This window comes from Peromyscus californicus, unplaced genomic scaffold, assembly GCF_007827085.1.
Source record: "Peromyscus californicus insignis strain IS unplaced genomic scaffold, ASM782708v3 Scaffold_7__1_contigs__length_154581171, whole genome shotgun sequence".
NCBI classification, from domain to species: domain Eukaryota; kingdom Metazoa; phylum Chordata; class Mammalia; order Rodentia; family Cricetidae; genus Peromyscus; species Peromyscus californicus.
The window spans coordinates 6,267,929-6,286,088 of record NW_026294595.1 but is presented as its reverse complement, the minus strand read 5'-3'; the positions used below and the strand labels follow the sequence as shown (position 1 = coordinate 6,286,088).

At 52.6% G+C, this 18,160-nt stretch overlaps 2 protein-coding genes across 14 annotated transcripts in view; both read right to left on the bottom strand.

Moving 5' to 3' along the window:
- Positions 1-548: 548 nt before the first annotated feature.
- Positions 549-9,414, bottom strand: Slc2a8 (solute carrier family 2 member 8). The gene is made up of 10 exons (XM_052725981.1): positions 9,284-9,414; positions 9,047-9,209; positions 8,713-8,919; positions 7,558-7,657; positions 5,119-5,318; positions 4,360-4,503; positions 4,108-4,216; positions 3,509-3,682; positions 3,004-3,149; positions 549-1,326 (listed from the first exon to the last, which is right to left on the bottom strand). The coding sequence occupies exons 1-10, from the start codon at positions 9,337-9,339 to the stop codon at positions 1,189-1,191; spliced, it is 1,437 nt and encodes a 478-aa protein (XP_052581941.1). The 5' UTR covers positions 9,340-9,414; the 3' UTR covers positions 549-1,188.
- A 3,728-nt stretch (positions 9,415-13,142) lies between these two features.
- The window catches only part of Garnl3 (GTPase activating Rap/RanGAP domain like 3), a 147,320-nt gene continuing 142,302 nt past the window's right edge, over positions 13,143-18,160 (bottom strand). For 12 of the 13 annotated variants that reach the window (XM_052725463.1, XM_052725461.1, XM_052725466.1 and 9 more), the window contains 3 exons: positions 17,465-17,680; positions 16,352-16,481; positions 13,143-13,598 (listed from right to left, as the gene is read on the bottom strand). In XM_052725463.1, the coding sequence (XP_052581423.1) occupies positions 13,424-13,598; positions 16,352-16,481; positions 17,465-17,680 (521 nt within the window). In that variant the 3' untranslated portion in view covers positions 13,143-13,423. The remainder of the gene's footprint in view (positions 13,599-16,351; positions 16,482-17,464; positions 17,681-18,160) is intronic. The other variant, XM_052725469.1, reaches the window with a different exon arrangement.

The following is an 18,160-nucleotide window of genomic DNA, read 5'->3' as shown; positions in this document are numbered from 1 at the left end:
GGCCCTTGCTCGAAAAGCTATCCTCTGACCTCCACACATGAGCTATGACACAGGTGTCTCACCATAAATGTAAAAAAAAAAATGACACCAGGGGATGGGGGTGCTCAGTCAGTAAAGTGGCTGCTGTGACAGCCTGAGGACCTGAACTGAGATCCCAGCACGTCCACAGAAAGCCAGGCATGAGGGTTGCCAAGATGACCCGCTGGGGACGACCCCTGCTGTCCAGGATCCCAGGTGCGCATGGTGGAAGGACACTCTCACAGACCCGCCTGCCTCTGCCTCGAGTGCTGGGATTAAAGGCATGCGCCACCACGGCCCCACAAGCCCGCTGTTTTGAGTAACTGACAGAGTGGGTGTCAGAGGAGAGCCTCATGATGGAGCCATGGTCTCACTTGGGGTCACCTCTGGAAAGGGACAGCTTTTCCATGCCAGTAGTAAAGTTTCTAGCAGATGGCTGGCTGCTGTCAATCATGCTAACTTGATCTGTCCTCTAATTTACTCCAGTATGTATGACCCATGATACAAGCAACCTGCAAAAGACTTCTGGCTCCATTAAAGCCAAACAGAAAGGTTTTTTATTTTTGGAAACACGACAAGATTTGGTGACTAATGACCCAGGACACTGAGTCCAGGAAAGAGCTGGAAAGAACCTCCAAATGATGGGTAAGGTGGATGACCCCAAGGTGGATCCACAGGATCTCTGGGCAGGGCTGAGGAGGGCTTGGTTGACTAGAACATTTCTTCTCAATCTGGACTCACTCAAAGAGGTCACAACCCTGTTTCTGAGCCCAACTTTTATGTGGCCAAATTCCTTTCTGATCCCACAGTCAAGTGTGAGGCACAGGCGGATGCTTAGGACCCAAGAACCAAAAGATCCCCAGCCAGAAAACAGGAGGCAGGAGGCCTCACGTCACTTCAGATGCTGACTGAGGCAGGAGATGCTCATGCCAGGCTTGGCTGCACAGCTCCTCAGATGTCCTGTGTGCCGCAGGCTGCAGAGACTAGATCCAGAACCTGGTGAACCTTACAGCATTGGTCTGGGTCTCAACCCGGACAAGGAGGGGCTCTGAGGTGAGGAGTCGGGGGGCTCCAGGCTCAGACTGAGGTGTGGCTCAGCTACAGGCACTCTACTCCTTCTGAAACCCAAAGTTAGGCCAGCTCAGGGCTGCCAGTCACAGAAAGCGGCTGTCACCGTCCCTCGAAGTGGGCTGTGATTTGTTCCAGAGTCCTGCCTTTTGTCTCAGGGACAGAGGTCAATGTGAAAAGGACACTGAGGACACAGAAGGCAGCGGTGAGCCAGAAGGCACCATAGGGCCTGAGGATCTCCTGCAGAAGAGGAAGGCACATGTGGAGGTAGCCAGAGGTCAAAGGCCCCTCACAACCCAGGAGTATCCCGACTGCAGCCTGCCCTGCCGGGCTTATCATATCTCTGGAGACCCAGCTGTGTGGATGATAGCTCACTGCCACCCGAGGTGATGTGTGTCTGAGAAACGTGTGTGACTGTCCTGAGAGCAGAAATGTCAAGGACACTAGGTTCCTGTTTCTGGGCATCCCAGGCTTACTATCCTCACTCCTACACCTTAGGCTACACCTCCAGTGTCCCAGCTACTGTGAGTTCTCTGTGCTGAGGAAGGGGAACTGCTGCTCTGAGAGAGGGTGGGGGCAAGTCTGCGACCTTGCAGGTGGCAAAGTCCCCCTCCTCTGTTCATTCCTTGCAGGAGGGGACACCCAGTGACCTTTCAGCCTCTTCAACAGGGTGCTCCCTGGGTCCCTGCTGGGTCTTCATCACGTCCTTCTGGGCTTCCTCCCCCAGGTCCTGTGCTGGCTGCTCCCTACCACATTCCGTGATGGCTCTGCTCGCCTTCCTCTGGGCTTTCTGGGAGGCCCCGTCTACCTGAGCATGTCTTTGGCTAGCTGGGTATCCACGCCACCCACCACCTCCCTGGCACCTGTCATGAAAGCGACTCTGTTGACCTCAGTTGTTACCATCTTTGCTGCCTTAAACAGGCCTGAGCACGGCCCATGCCAGGAGACATGGAGGGCACCAGTGACTGAGCAGATGACCTGCTCATCTGCCCCAGGACCTCTCTCTAGTGGCTAAGAAGCTGGCAGGCAGCAGCCACATCAGCATCAGCTAACACAGAGGGAAAGAAAGTATTGAATGGAACTGACAGGCCTTCAACCTAGAGGAAGGTACTGCTAGGTACCCGCACTTCTTCAGGTCCATGTTGAGAGACCGTTAAGCAGTAAGCACAGGGAGGCAGGCCCTCTCCGTGTGTGTGTGTGTGTGTGTGTGTGTGTGTGTGTGTGTGTGTGTGTGTGTGTGAGTGTGTGTGAGTGTGTGTATGTGTCTCAGAGCCCAGGCGCCCTCTCCCTGTGTGTGTGTGTGAGTGTGTGTGTCTCAGAACCCAGGCGCCCTCTCCCTGTGAGTGTGAGTGTGCGTGTGTGTGTGTGTCAGAGCCCAGGCGCCCTCTCCCTGTGTGTGTGTGTGTGTGAGTGTGTGTGTGTGTGTCAGAGCCCAGGCGCCCTCTCCCTGTGTGTGTGTGTGAGTGTGTATGTGTGTGTCAGAGCCCAGGCGCCCTCTCCCTGTGTGTGTGTGTGTCTCAGAGCCCAGGCGCCCTCTCCCTGTGAGTGAGTGTGCGTGTGTGTGTGTGTGTGTGTGTGTGTGTGTGTGTGTGTGTGTGTGTCTCACAGAGCCCAGGCCTGTCAAGTTTCCTTAAATATATCACGGGCTTCTGGCCTGTGTCTCTAACACTCATTAATGGGGAAGGCTGGCCATATTATTTTCACCCCAACACAGACTGAAGACTTAGGGGATCATTTGGTTCCTCATTTGGTTTAGCCTCTGGCTCCATGTCACTCCTGAGATGGCAGTGTCCCCGTCATGAGAGGACCTCAGCTTACACTCAAGGTCACAGACACGGAATCTCTCTGGCAGTGAAAGTTGTTTCATGAGGTAAGCCTTTGTTGACAGTGTGAGGGGAAGGCACGGTCTACACTCACCATGACTCTGCTGAACTCTTTGGTCACCAGAAAGGCCATGAACCAGTTGGTGAGGACACAGACACCAGTAGCCACACCCTTGACATGCAGAGGGAAGATCTCCGACATGAGGAGCCAGGGGATGGGTCCCCAGCCCACCGCAAAGCCTGCGGGAGCAAGGCAGTGTTAAGGCCCACATGCTGGGCTCCGACACCATCTTTCTTCCCAGCCTGTGGGCCTTAGGGGTTCTGCTAGCCCTCAACCCTGCTGGGAGGCCTTGGGCAAGTCCCTTCCTGTTTTAGACTTCAGGAAAAGGATGGGACCTGCTTGCAAGTTGTCATGGAGATGTGAAAGAATTTAGCTCAGTGCCCAGCACATGGTCAGAGCCACATGCACAGAAGTCATGTTCCTTGGGGCAGAGGGGCAAAGCCAAGTACGATGAGATTTGAAGCTGTGTGCTACTGAACTTGGCATGGTGGGCTACAGGGAAAACCACCCCCTCAGCGTCCCCTGAGTCCCTTCTTACCAGCAATGAAGAGGCACATGCTGCCTACGGCCAGCCAGGCCAGCCCCACGTGGACATCACCAGGCTCCACAGAGATGGGCACCAGGAGGCCTACATGGGAGGAGTTGCTGGGGCCACTCTGGGTCAGCTTGAAGTAGGTCCCAAAGGCACTCATGCTGAATACCATGATCACACCTGCAGGCAAGGGCTTGGGCTAGGCAGGATGCTGGGGACATGGCTTAGAGGGCAGTGTGGCCGCTCTGATAGAGTAGGGCCAGGTTAGGCACCTCACACCTTGGCCATGGCAGCCCAACTGGACAGGATTCCTACCATACTGGACCTCAGCCCTCGGCAAATGCTGGGAACTTCTCCAGCAGTCTCTTACCTGCGGAAGCAGGAGCATCAAGGGCAGCGTTCAACCACACCCACAGCGGCCTTCACAGGTTCCAGTGGGCACCATGGGTGTGTATGCCAAAGCTACTGCCCAGGACCGGACCTCACCACAGCCCTTCCCCAATTCAGAGTGGGAAAAGGAGGCTTGGGGACAGATGGTCACTTGCCTCCCTGCCCCTGTCTCCCCATGTGAGCTGGGGAGGCTGAGCCCTCCCCTTAGGCCTCACCCGACAAGGCCAGAAGCAGCCTCCGCCCTGCTCTGTCCATGATGAGGGCCGCCAAAGCAGTGAAGAGGACCTGGATGATGCCCACAGTGACCGAGGCCAGGCTGCTGTCCTGGAAGAGGGGAAAGCTGGTCTGCTAGAGAGAGACAAGTCCCTCCCTCTCTCTCTGGCTCTGAGCTGGGTCGAAAGCTCCCCAGGCTTCGGGAGGCTAAATCACACATGTGGCATGAGGCAGGCTGGGCAGAGGCCTCTTACCTTGAACTTGGCTTCCTCAAAGATGGTGTTGGCGTAGAACATGATGGCGTTGACCCCTGACAGCTGCTGAAAGGCCATGAGTGAAATGCCAATGACGAGGGGCTTGTAGACGCCAGGGCGCCGTAGCATAGCCAGATGGAAGCCCTGCCGCAAAGACGGCCGTCAGTGTTCTCTCTCCCGACCCAAGAACCCTTCTTTGAGCCCACAAGCCTAAGTGGAGGGGACTGAGCCTCAGCTTGCTGGCCCCACCCCACCTGTGGCCCTGAGTGTACAGACAGACCCCTGCAGCCTCCTCACGTAGGAGGGGAGGGGTGGAGGCTCGCACTCCAGCCCTGGGGAAAGAATCCTGTACCTGACAAGCACTTGTGTGTGTTCAGGCTCACCTCCACCAGGGGGAGGAGAGTACCTCCTGTAGCCATCTGTGTGGACCTCAGCATCACCATGAGGTGAGGACTATCCTTTTACAGATGAAGGAGCCAAGACTCAAAGATGGCCAGTCACACAGTGGCTGCAAAGTGTCTGCGTGCCACTGACTCTGAAGACTCCCCTGCCTGTGGTTCCCAGTAAATGAAGCCCTCACCCGGTTCCCCTCAGGCCTGGCCTTTCACTTGTTGGGACAGTAGGAGCTAAGTGGGGCTCCAGGCGGGCCCCCTGCTCAGGCAGGGTGGTACTGGCCCTCACTGAGGGTGGAGGGCTGCTGCCACTCAGGCGTGTGGCTTTGGGAGCAGGTATGCTCTCTGCCTGCTCTCAGCCTCTCACCTGGTGCTCAGCCCCGACGGGGGGCTCTTCCCAGCCCTCCTCAGAGCCCCACAGGAACCGAAGGGCAGCCATGGCCTCCTGGTGCTGGTGTTGAGTCAGGAGGAAGCGTGGGGTCTCGGGCATACAGCACATGAGCAGCAGCATGAAGGTGGGAGGCACACAGCCCAGCACGGCCAGCCAGCGCCACTCCAGGACCCAGCCTGCAAAGGCAGACGTCAGAGCCAGGGCGAGCCAGCCTAGCCCCCTTGCCAGCCCGGGGACTCGCTCCAAGGGTGGGCACCTCACTGCCTCGCCCGGCTGCCTTCATGTTGGTTAGAGACACTGCTGCTAATAGGAATGTTTCATCAGGACACCACTGGGTAGCATCTATTAAGGGAAATACAGATGGACTGCACATAAGATGTAAAGTTAGAACAGCTGAAAGATGTCCATTGCCAAGCCTGCCTTGTAGCCATGGTAACGTATTATAGTGCACTGCAATGGTGATACTGGTGGAACCCAAAGGCTGCGCTCCCAGTCATGTTAAAGCCTGGGCGCCGCAAAATGGTTAGAAATGACTGCTATTGCGTTGATGCATTTACTACAGTATGCTTTTAAAGTAATTCTTGATTTATCTGTGTGAGTGTGGTGTGTATGCACTCATGTGTGAGTGGAAGCCAGAGGAGGCACTGGTGTCTAGTGCTGCCCACCTTATTCCCTAGACAGGGGTCTTCCATTAAACCTGGAGCTAGGCTGGTGGTCAGCAGCCCCAGCATCCTCCCGTCTCTGCCCTACCACAGCGCTGGAGTTCCAGGAACTCATGAGCACACTTCAGCTTTTAGGTGGGTTCTGGGATTTGAACTCAGGTCCTCATGCTTCGGCAGCAAGCTCTTCTACTTGCTGAACTACTTCCCAAGTCCCATGTTATACCTTTATCATAATTTTATTATATCATTTGAACTATTTTGGGTGTGGTGGTTTGAATGAGAATGGCCCCTCTATGCTCAGATGTTTGAATACCTGCTCCCCAGTTGGTGGGACTGTTTGGGAAGGAATAGGAGGTGTGTCAGTGGGGGCAGCTTTGAGGTTTAAAAAGTCCTTGCCATTCCCAGTTAGCTCTCTGCCTCTGCTCCAGTGCCATGCTTACCTGCCTGCTGCCACGCTCCCCACCATGATGGAGACTCTGGAACCATACACCTCAAATTAAATGTTTACTTTTATAAGTTGCCTTGATCATCGTATTTTATCTTAGTTACAGTATACAAGTAACTAAGCTGGGCGTGGGGGTGCACGCCTTTAATCCCAGCACTTGGGAGGCAGAGGCAGGCGGACCTTTAAGTTTGAGACCAGCCTGGTCTACAGAGAGAGTTCCAGGACAGCCAGTGCTACACAGAGAAACCCTGTCTGGAAAAACAATAAATGCATGCATGATGCATGGCACAGCGTGTGTGTGGAGGTCAGAGGCCAGCCTGCAGGAGTCAGTTTGCTTTAGCAATAAGGCTCACAAATAGCTGTTCCACAAAGTCTCGTGACTGAGGCATTACTGTCCCCACCACATCACTTTCTTGTGTCACAGTCAACTCATACCAGTGGGTCAAAAGGACAGAACCAGATCAGTGCAAGGCAGTGTGATGAAGACGCATTGGAGGCAACACTGTGGTTGACGGACACTGACTGTCTCCCTACCACACCGTCAACATCTGTGCCTCATAGGGGCTCTGGCTCACCACAGCGCTCCTGAGGCAGCCAGGCTGCAGGGACGACACAGAAGAGCCGGGACGATAAAGGAGTTAAAAAGGAAAGACTGAGACCTGTGTGGGGTTCACTGTGAAGATCCAGTATGTATACCCCAGGCTAGATCACAGCCTGTCAGCCACCCCACCCGCCATGGCTCTCAAGCCATCATTTAACAATTCTCATTGGGGATGTGTTCTCAGGCACTTTTCATATGCTATTACTCTCCTGGCCCTGGACATTTGTTTAGGGATGGAGGGGATTGAGGCTCTCAGGGGCAGTGAAACTTGGCCAAAGTTACATAGCAAGTGGCGGGTGTGGCAGGTTTCCTAATGAGGAAACAATTCCTGAAACTGCAGGCCACCAGCTCTGCCCTTCAGGGTCTCTGGGAACCAGCCTCCTTCATGTGACTTGAACCCAGTGATAACATGCTGAAACTCCAGTTCTCCCAGTGAGGGAGCTAAAGCATTTCCCTATACCCCGCCCCTCCGTGAAACTGGAACCCTCTGCTGAGTCCCTCCACAGTGTGGTGGGCTTCTGGGACAATGAAGGGACCACCTGCCCCAGTTCTCCCTGGCTCAGTTAGCACACCAAGCTCCAGGAGTGTGACTAAGAACCTGGCACCTTGGTCAGTAGCACTGGGCGAACTCCTGCCCTCTATAAACCTCAGTTTCCAAAGTGGCCACATAGCCATTAACGGGGATAAAAGACAGCATGCAAATCTACCTGCCACGTAGGCCAAGAGGATGCCGGTGACAACCATCAGCTGCACACAGGAGCCAAGCAGTCCACGGATGGCTGGGTAGGCAATTTCCGAGATATATACCTGGGTAGGTAAGGTGAGACTTCACTTGGGCCCTTAGACGGAAGGGTCTAACTACACTGCCACAGAGTGACACTCCATCTTCTGCAGATTTTTAAAGAGGATTGTGGGTAATGGTTGCTGCTGTGTGTATGAGCAGGGGGAGAGAGGAGTGCACAGAACTTCCTTATACTCATTTTATTTTTTTTAGATAGTTTCATGTAGCCCAGGCTAGCCTCCAATGAGCTGAAGATAACCATGAATTCCTGATCTTCATGTATTTACCCCTCAAGTCCTGGGATTACAGGCACGTGCCACCAGGCCCAGACCAGTACACGTTTAATATGCACAAATGTGAGTTAGAACAAAAGACTTCTCCCTTGCTGGTCAGCTCCAGGTGCTACCCTGGACACTGAAAGTGCCCTTGTCCAGCCTAATTTGACCAGGGGCTGCCATCACTTCTTCAAAGCTCAGGGGTCACAGGCATCGACCATACTTCTAGATTATTCCATACCTTATGCCCATGACTATCCTAGTTAAAAAAAAAAAAATCTGCAGCTCTACAGCCTCCCTCTCCTCTAGCTCCTGCACAGCTCCAACAGGTGCAGAGAATGAGAGGTGAGGAAGGGACCGGTGGTCATCCAAGTCGGTGATTGCGGGTTGCTGGTGATCTGTTACCAGGGCCCAAATCTCTCTAGAGACCGTGCCTGGACCCGCAGCTTCCCGTACAAAGGCCTCACAACCAGCTCAGGGATAACTCTTAATTTACAAGGGAGCGGACTGAGCTCAGAGAAGAGCCTGTGCCCAGGTAAATGATCCTGGTGTGTGGGCTGCAAATGTGTAGGCTTCAAGCTGTGAAGGTAGTGAGAAGTCCGTCCCAGGGACAACCCAGAACAGAACCGCCCTGCTAACATGAAAATAGGGGGGATCCAGTCATAACTGCTAAGCAACAGGGATACCATCATTTGTAGAGTAAAAGAGGCTCAACTAAGGGCAATGCTGGGCGTGAGGAATGGCTTCACTGCAGACTAGCTGCCCGCTTCCCGGCAAAGATCATATAGAAGGCCCAAACCACTCACCGGTGCCACTAGTGAGGCGACTCCGCAAGCTAGGCCAGTGAGGAGACGGCCTCCGAGCAGCATCCACAGGTCCTGAGCCGCGGTGATGACGGCAAAGCCGGTCACGAAGGGCACGGTGCAGAGCAGGAGGCTCAGCTTGCGCCCTGCACGATCCACGAGCCAGCCGCCCAGTACGCCCCCTGCCGCAGCGCCCAGGGTCACGATGGCCTGGGAACCCGTACGGTCACCAAGGGCCATGGTCCACGATCCCTCCACCCCACGCCCCGCAGCCTCAGAGGAAAGAGAATAAGGACCCTGGGGTGCGGCGGAGAGTGGGGGACCCCCGCGGGCTCACCCCGAACCAGGAGGCCGCACTGTCTCCGAGGCGCAGGGCGGGGGGCGCGGTGCGCCGCAGGCTGGGGATGGCTGGGGAGCTGTAGCCGAGGGCGAAGCCGAAGCTGAGCGGGCCCAGGGCGGCGGCGAAGGCGGCGAGGAAGACCCGGCGGCCGCGGGGAACGCTGCGGGTACAAGGCGGGGCGTGAGCGGCGCCGCTGGGCGTGAGAGGGAGGCCGCAGACCCCCGGGGTCCGCACCTGGCGTCCGGCGGCCGCAAGAGCGGCAGCGTCTCCTCGGCGTCCTCGGGCGACATGCTGGCAGCAGCAGAGAGCGACCCGCGAACTGTCGCAGCTCGGGCGAGCGCGGCCTCGGCGGCAGGCGTGGCCAATGGGACGCTAGAACCCGCCCCCAATTAGAGCTGACCAATGGGAGCTTGTGCCCTCGTGGGCAAGATTGTCCAATTGGAGTGTGGGATGAGTCTGAAGGCGTGGCCACCAGGACCTAGGACTGAGCGAGCCAATGAAGTTTGGGTGTTTTAGATGTTTTTTATCCTAACCTGTGTTGTGGGGCCGAGGGGACGGCGCCCCTGTGCAGGACAGAAGTGAACTTTTTCAAGTTGGTTTTCTCCTTCCACCATGTGGATTAGGTCATCCGGATCGAACCGATGTCGTCAGGCTTGGGGGCAAGCACCTTTACCAGCAGACATCTCGCTGGCCCATGTTTTGGTGGTTTCATTTGTTTTTATTCTTTATTTTTATTTTAAACTTCTTTATTTGTGAGTGTTTTGCTTACGTGTATGTTTGTGTGCCCCATGCGTGCCTCGTGCTTGTGGAGGTCAGAAGGCGGCGTCAGATCCCCTGGAACTGGAGTTACAGATTGTGAGCCACCATGTACGGGTGTGCTTGGGACCTAGGTCAGAGTCCTCTGCGAGAACAAGTTTACAGTTTTACTTTTTTCTTTTTTTGTGTGGCATTGTCTCTCAATCTAGCCTCTGCTAATGAGGGTAGTAGTGGGTCAAAGGCGGAGCACATGAGCTGGCTGGCGCAAGACTTCCCACCCTTACTACATAACATTTCCCTGGAACATGGTCAGCCATTCTTCCCCAACCTTGACTTCTGCCTCAGGGAGCCTCAGGGTGAAAAGTCTCCGAGCAGACTGTCTTGGGCCACCTATCCCTCTCCTTGGACTTTCTGAGACTGACCCGGTGCTTCCGGGGGGCAGATCACCTTCAACATGAGTGCTACAAAGTCTAGGACCCCGAGATGCTGAGGACCCTGTCAGGTCCCCGTTCCAGAGGTGGGGAGAGTGGGACTTAGTGATTTCCTTGTTCCTTGGTTGCCCCACAGATCATCCCCAGCCTTGAATCTTTATCTTTCTACCTCCCCGAGTCTCCCTCTGGTTATGTACCACCGCTTTGTGGGCAGGCAATGGCACACATGTACTTCTGGAAAGAACAGTGGGAGGCGCCTAGCCCCTCCCTGTGCCGGGTGTCTTCATCTGTAAGTGGGGGTACGGACTATCTTCCAGGAGAGCTGTGGGCAGGCGAAGCTCTCAAATGCCTGCTAGTATAGTGGTTTGACATTATTGCAGCCAGTCTATTGTAGCAGCCAACATTTTCCAGTCCTTATCACAAGACTATCTTAAAGGCAGCCAGCCACCTGTTTGTGCCCCTACAAAAACTCATGCTTGGGGGTAAGTTCTTACATTGCTCCATAACCACCTGCTCTTTTCTTTCCCAGTGGGCATTAGCCCCTTTGGACAGAAGGTGCTTGGTGTCTGCAGAGCAGAGGCCATGGAGAAATTGCACCTAGACCCTGTACTTCGTACCTGAGCCAGTGGCACAGCTGAGTGGCTTATTTGGAAGGGATGCTGCAGGGAGCCCAGCTAGCGCTAGACTTCTGAGCCATGGACACCTGTGAGCCACTAGCCAATGTTCTCCCTTCCCACATTTGCCTAGATATTGTTGGTAGAAAAGCCTCACTCCCCCCCCCCCCTTTTTTTTTGGTTTTTTGAGACAGGGTTTCTCTGTGTAGTTTTGGTGCCTGTCCTGGATCTCACTCTGTAGACCAGGCTGGCCTCGAACTCACAGAGATCCTCCTGGCTTCTGCCTCCCGAGTGCTGGGATTAAAGGCATGCGCCACTGTCACCTGGCACCCCTCCCCCTTTTTTATGAGCAAAGCATCACCAGCTTGAGTCATGTCCCTCTCTTGCCTCCTCTGTATTTCTTATACCCTTGTCTCTTACCCGTCATAGCTGGCTTCATTACTGCCCTTTCTGGAAGAATAAATACAGGCTTAGATTTTCTTCTCTTTCATCAAGATATAACAACAACAACAAGGACAGGAAAAATAGAGATACAAGCTCATTAACTGGTGTAACATGAAAAACAGAGGCCAAGAACCAGATGTGTGGCACAAGCCACTCAGCACCTGGGAGGTGGAAGTTGGAGAATCAAGAGTTCAAGGCCAGCCTTGGCTGCATGAAACTCTGTCTCAACCTCCCCTCCCCAATCCTAAAACAAAATATTCATTCAGCCTACCCCACCTGAGAGGAAGCACTTAGCCCGTTTCTGTGAGGCCCACAGGGCAGAGAGAGCAGAGTTCTCTGGGACTAAGAGAACATAAGTTCAAATCATAGACGCTTTCTGAGTTCTGAGTCTGTTTCCTTTCCTCAAAAGAAGGTGATAGGCCTGGGAGACGGCTCCATTGGTACAAAGCTTGCTTCTGAAGCATGAGAACCTGGGTTTGACTCCAGCATTCTCGCAAAAGCTGGGAGTGGCGGTGCACGTCTGTAACTTCAGCACTGAGGAGGTAGATACAAGTTGTCCCTGGGGCTCACTGGTCACCCAGCTTAGCTTAACTAGTGAGCCCCGCCAGATCCTAATGAGAGATGCTGTCTCAAAAAAACCAAGTGCATGGCCCCTGAGGAACAACAGCCGAAGCTGACCGCTAGCCCCCACATGTAAACCCACTGACATCCCCACAAGCCCCCAACCGGAGAAATGCCAGAATAAACCTAATACAACTGTTGGTGGGGTTGATGTAGCCTCTAACGCTTACTTTTGGTCCCATGTATCACACGGAACTGTTGTGCAGAAGGGGGAGGGGAAGGGAATCCTCCTTATGGCCTGCAAGGCTCTAACCTCTGATACCATGACATCAGAACTCCTCAGAGCTGCTTCCTCTTGGGCAGACAATGGGGTTTCTTTCCACAGGCCATGTGGGCATGAAGGGGAATCAGCTGCTAAACCAAAGGTGACCTGTGACCTCTGGGCCAGGGCTGCTGTTTCACTACTTCATTTGTGTTTGGTTCAGTCCACATTACCTCCTGCTTACTTTTCAGGAGACAGCTCGGGTAGGCATTTTAAAAACCAGATTTATTCATTTTATAAGTGTTTTACATGCATGCATGTATGTGCACCATGTGTGTGCCTCCTGCCCTTGGAGGTCAAAAGAGGGCATTGGATCCTCTGGAACTGTAGTTAGAAATGGTTGTGAGACACCACATGGGTGCTGGGAATCAAACCAGGGTCCTCTGGGAGAGCAAGTGCTCTTAACCACAGAGGCAGCTCTCCATCTCTCCATCTCAACGTTCTGATACATCTATAAGAGGAGGGATAATCTGGCTTCATATGGAAGAGCAAGGCGGGGCTGAGGACACAGCTCAGCAACAGAGCCTGTTTGCCTAGTGTGGGTAAGATCTGGGCGTCCATACCCAGCACAGCAAAACAGAACAGGTGGACCCACTCAAGGGAGGGGGCCAAGAACTCTGCATGACAAGGATCCACTATTTCCTGGCTACACGACCTCACAGTCACAAGATGCATGTATCCTAAGACTATGCAGTGCCCTTGCCTTATTATTATTTGAGATCGAAGGAGGAAGAAGTGGGAGGCTTCATCTATCTTTCCCAGGTCTCTAGGCAGGAGTGCAGGGGCCCCACCCCAGTGAACACAGGCAGCAACAGGGCCAAGGTGCAGAAAGAAAACTTATTTATAGGAAAATTAAAAAGCAGCATCTTTTTTCATAAAAGAAGCATAGTATGTGACATAAGTCAAACTTACAAAAAATAATTTCCATCTAAGTCTATAAAATATAAGAGAAGGGTTGCAGTGAATAAGAATGAACATTTTTGATTTATTCAAAGTTTTGATCTAAGACCTCAATGAAATCTACCACCTTTATTACAAGGGGACTGACGGTTCTTGAATGGGAGAAACAAGGGTCAAGAAGGACGGCACTGGACTCCGCCGGAGAGTGACCCAGCTGGCTGAGGGTGTGGGAGTTTGGTCCAGTAGATGGCGGCCCGGCTGAAGGGGCACTTGGTTGAGCCAGGATGCTGGAGCTGCTGACAGTATAAACCTGCGTACGGAAACTAAGGGTGGCCGACGAGACACACTATTTCAAATCGATGATGTCTTCCTCTGAGGAGGCCATGAGCTGGAAGGGGCTGCTGCCTGAGCCTGAGCTGGCCTCTTTGTCCACCACCAGGTCCTGGTCAGAGCTTGCCGAGTGGTTACGGCCCTCAGCATTGGCTTCAGAAGCAGGACTTTCCAAAACTCCAGATGGGATCCTGGAAGAGAGAAGCTGCTGTCAAGGCGTGTTGCTTGCTCTCCTGTTCTCCTGGGCTCAGTGTATCTACCATGGATGAAAGGAGGAAGGTGAGGAAGTGTGGGTTTCACTTCTCAGAGTGATCCACAAAGGCCCCAGGCCTTGGAAGCACTGGCTCTGCTCTGCCCACCTGACCTCCTGCTGCCCCCTAACACTTGCTCAAGTGTCCCTTCTTCTTCCCCGTGTCTCTGGTCATGCTGCCTGCCCAGAGCCATTGCCTGGAGTCCCTGCTGCCTTGGGCACTGATCCCCCATTCTTCTTCTTTTTTTTTCCTCTTTCGTTTTCAAGACAGGGTCTCTCTGTGTAGCCTTGGCTGTCCTTCAACATGCTCTGCAGACCAGGCTGGCCTCGAACTCAGAGATCCTCCTGCCTCTGCCTCCTGAGTGCTGTGTAAGCACCGCCGGCTGTTCCTCCATTCTCAGCATTCACCCCAAGCCAGCCCTGTGCTCGGCTCTTCCCTGACCTCCTATCAAAGTGGACCTTCTCTCTGCCGTCCTGTCATTTATTTATTAGTGGTGTTGCTTCTTAAAAAGGTTTATTTTGCTAGGTGGTGGTGGCCACACCTTTAATCCCAGCACTCAAGAGGAACAGGCAGGCAGATCTCTGCGAGTTTGAGGCCAGCATAGTCTACAGAGCAAGTTCCAGGACAGCCAGGGTGGTTACACAGAGAAACCCTGACTCAAAAACAAACAAACACTAAAAAAATCTCAAAACATCTAATAATGAACAGATTTATTTTTATTTGATAAGTATGGATGCTTTGTCTGCATGTATGTCTGCGCACTCTGTGCATCCCTGTGCTCTCAGGGGCTAGAAGAAGGTATTAGATCCTCTAGAAGTAGAGTCACAGATGATTGTGAGCCACCATGTGGTACTGGGAATTGAACCTGGGTCCTCTGGAAGATCAAACAATGAATGCTCTTAACGGCTGAGCTGTCTTTCCAGCCCCTCATACTGTGAGCTAGGGTCTGGCTGGCCTTGAACTTACTGTGACTCTCCTACCTCTAATCCAGACCTGAACCATCATCCCCAGCCGCCTACAGTTTTTTTTAAAATAATTTATTATTTTTTAATTTTATGTGCATTAGTGTTTTTCCTGTATGCATGTCTGTGTGAGGGTGTTGGATCCTGGAGTCACAGACAGTTGTGAGCTGCCATGTGGGTCCTCTGGGGTAGTCAGTGCTCTTAACCACTGAGCCATTTTTCCAGCCCCTTATCTTTACTTTTGGTATTTTGAGACAGGGTCTCAATATGTAGCTCTGGCTGGTCTGGAACTCATTATATAGACTAGATTGGTTTGAACTCAGAGATCTATCTTTGTCCTCCTGAGTGGTGGGATTTAAAGTGTGTACCACCATGCTGGCTCTCTTTAAAAAATTACTGAACGTGTATTTTATGTACATAATTGTTTACGGGCATGTCTGTGTCTGGTGTGTCTGGCACCATCGGATCCCCGAAGCTGGAGTTAGAGATGGCTGTGAGCAGCCATGTGGGTGCTGGGAACTTGGGCCTCTCTAAGAGCAGCCAATGCTCTTGGCCACAGTCATTTCTCCAGTCCCTTAACTTCAGAGCACACTGTGGCTGGCTGAGATCAACAGTGTCCCTACAGTTAGATCTGTTTCTCCACGTGAGGCTGAGCGTGAGTGAGGCTGGCTCTTCCCACCAGGCAGCCTGAGACCCTCTGTGCAGGTGGCAGGACACTCCACTCTGCCATGCTTAATGGCTTGGTGCTTAACGGCCTATGGACCCTCTGAAGGTCCACACAGGCTTGGTCATCTCCCTCCCCCCAGCTTAGTGCAGAGTGCCAAAGTAGCTTGGACAGATGTTCCATTCCTTCCAGAAGGGCACATGCACTGTTGCTGAAGGGACCACATCTGTGAGGCAACAAACATCTGTCCACATGTGCTGAGCTGCCTGCCATTCAGAAGGGCTCTTCCTGTTCCGGAAAGTGGCTGACCCTAAACTCTTACTAAGCAATCTTGTTTTTGTGAATCTTCATCAACCAGTGATCCAAAAATAGTCTCTTCGGAGAGAGGTCAGTGGGGTGGGAGGGACAAGGAAGAGTAACTGGGGTGTGTGGGGGACTATGATTAAAATACATCACTACGTACATCCTAACAGCTTCTCTCTAGGACTGGGTGTGGTGGTACATGGCTTTTTTTTTTTTTTTTTTTCAAGACGAGGTTTCTCTGTGTAGTTTTGGAGCCTGTCCTGGAACTCACTCTGTAGACCAGGCTGGCCTCGAACTCATAGAGATCCGCCTGCCTCTGCCTCCCAAGTGCTGGGATTAAAGGTGTGCGCCATCACTGGTGCAGCATTCAGGAAACAGTCTGAGGCCAGCCTGGTCTACATGGTGAGTTAGGTTAGCCAAAGCCACATAGTGAACTCTTTTCTAAAAGTGTCTTTCTCTGTTGTTTCTCTCTCATACACATGTACTCCTGTGTGTGTGTGTGTGTGTGTGTGTGTGTGTGTGTGTGTGTGTGTGTGTGTGTGTGTTTTGTGCATGTTGGCCGTGGCTCTAGCTGACTGTCCCTAGCCCCTCTGAATTTATTCAGTGAACATTAGCTGGGTTGCTGATGGCAGTGTCCTCTTGTCTCAGCCCCATATGGCTGGCAGCCGTTGTTTCTGGACCCTCAGTGGGGCTGGCTGCTGACCCTGTGGGGTGCTGGCCAGTCTCGCTGGGCAAGCACCCAGAGCAGGAGGGCTTCTTCTTACCTGTCACTGCTAGCTGACCTCACAGCCTCTGGCTTGGGGTCTCCTTGACCTTCTTCTAAGCGTTTCCGGGGTTTTGATCTGGCCCTTGGTGCTGCTCCTTCTGACCTGGGTCCACCGTCATCAGAGAGACCTGTGTCACAGAGGAGGACCAGAGGTCAGGGGTCATCACCACAGGGGACAGAGATGCCTTTTTAATTCTTTAAAAACTTCAAAGTTCTTTGAGAATTTCACACAGGATGTGTTTGGATCAGATCCACCCCGCTTCCCCTCCCCGTCCAGTTTTCCTGCCCCTTTTATCCTCACTGGTACATTACTAGGCTTGACACAGTAGCGAAGATGACAGAGATATATTTGTGAATGGTTTTTCTGTTGGAGAAGTCTATTCTCTCTGATTATAAAGTGTATAGACACTGCAACACACAGTCCCAGAGAACTCTAACAGTGGCAAGGCCCCTAAAATCCTATAGTGTTCTCATAAGCTCCCTATTCCCCCTTAAAGTGGCTTAGTCAGCTTTCTGTCCATCATCAGTGGGAAATGGTCCAAAATTCACTGGTGTAGATGTAATTATTATTGATGGATTCTAAATCTCTGCTGAGAGGGAGTTAAATTTTTTATTACATTTATTTGTGTTGTGTGTCTGTGAGTGCTTGTATGGTGTGTGTGTGTGTGTGTGTGTGTGTGTGTGTGTGTGTGTGTGTGTGTGTGTGTGTGTGTGTGTGTGTGTGTGGAGAGGACAACTTGAGGAAGTTAGCTCTCGCCTTCAGCCTTCAACCATGTGTGTCCTGGGCCTCGAACTCAGGTCGGCAAGCTTGAAAGCAAATGCTTGTACCGTCTGAAAGTCCTTAGGACACTCATGTGACAAAGTCTTTCTTCGTGCTAATTATATCACATAATTAATTATATTCAGGAACAAGAAATTATGTCCAGGCAACAAGATGGTCCAGTGGGTAAAGGCACTGGCCATCAGGCTGATGACCTGATCTCTGTCCCACTGGTGGGAGGAGAGGACCGGGTCCTGCAAGTTCTTCCCAAGTGCCTGCCCAAGTCTGCCAAGACGAAAGCCCGCTGGTTGACTGACAAGCTGTGGGAACACTCCTGGCGGCTGTTATTACCTAGCAGTTCCCTGCGGGTCCTGCTTGCTATTTCTTTGATTTCCATGCGCGACAGGGACAGGGAGTGAGTGACAGGGATGGCAGCAATGCCAAGGCTGATGGAGGTGGGCGGCGTGATGACCTTGGACACCAGGGGCGACTTCAGAGGCCGCTCGATGCTTCTGCCCACAAGGTTTCTGAGTGGAATCCTGTACAGATTTTTAGACTGAACTTCACCTGAAACACAATTTGGAAAAGACCAGAACTTTAGGCTCATGTTATTTACAACAGAACAGTTTCTTTCTTTAAAAGTTTTAAATGACATTGTTGAGTGTGTGTGTGCATGTGTCCATGTGTAGAGGTCAGGGAAGAACTTGCAGGACCTGGTCCTCTCCTCCCACCAGCAGGACAGAGGTCAAGCTCAGGTCATCGGGCCTGATGGCCAGTGCCTTTACCTACTGGACCATCTTGCTGCCTGGACATAATTTCTTGTTCCTGAATATAATTATGTGATATAATTAGCACGAAGAAAGACTTTGTCATAGGCTGATGACGCCCAATGGCTCTGTGTGTCCTAGGGACTTTCTTTCTTTTGTGGGAATTTGATAGAGTACAATTGTGCTTGTACAGGAAACAGGAGAGACAAGGAGAGCGGGGAACTGCCCGCCAGGGGCCTCATCTGAACAATGAATGATAAAGATGACTGACGGGGGCAAG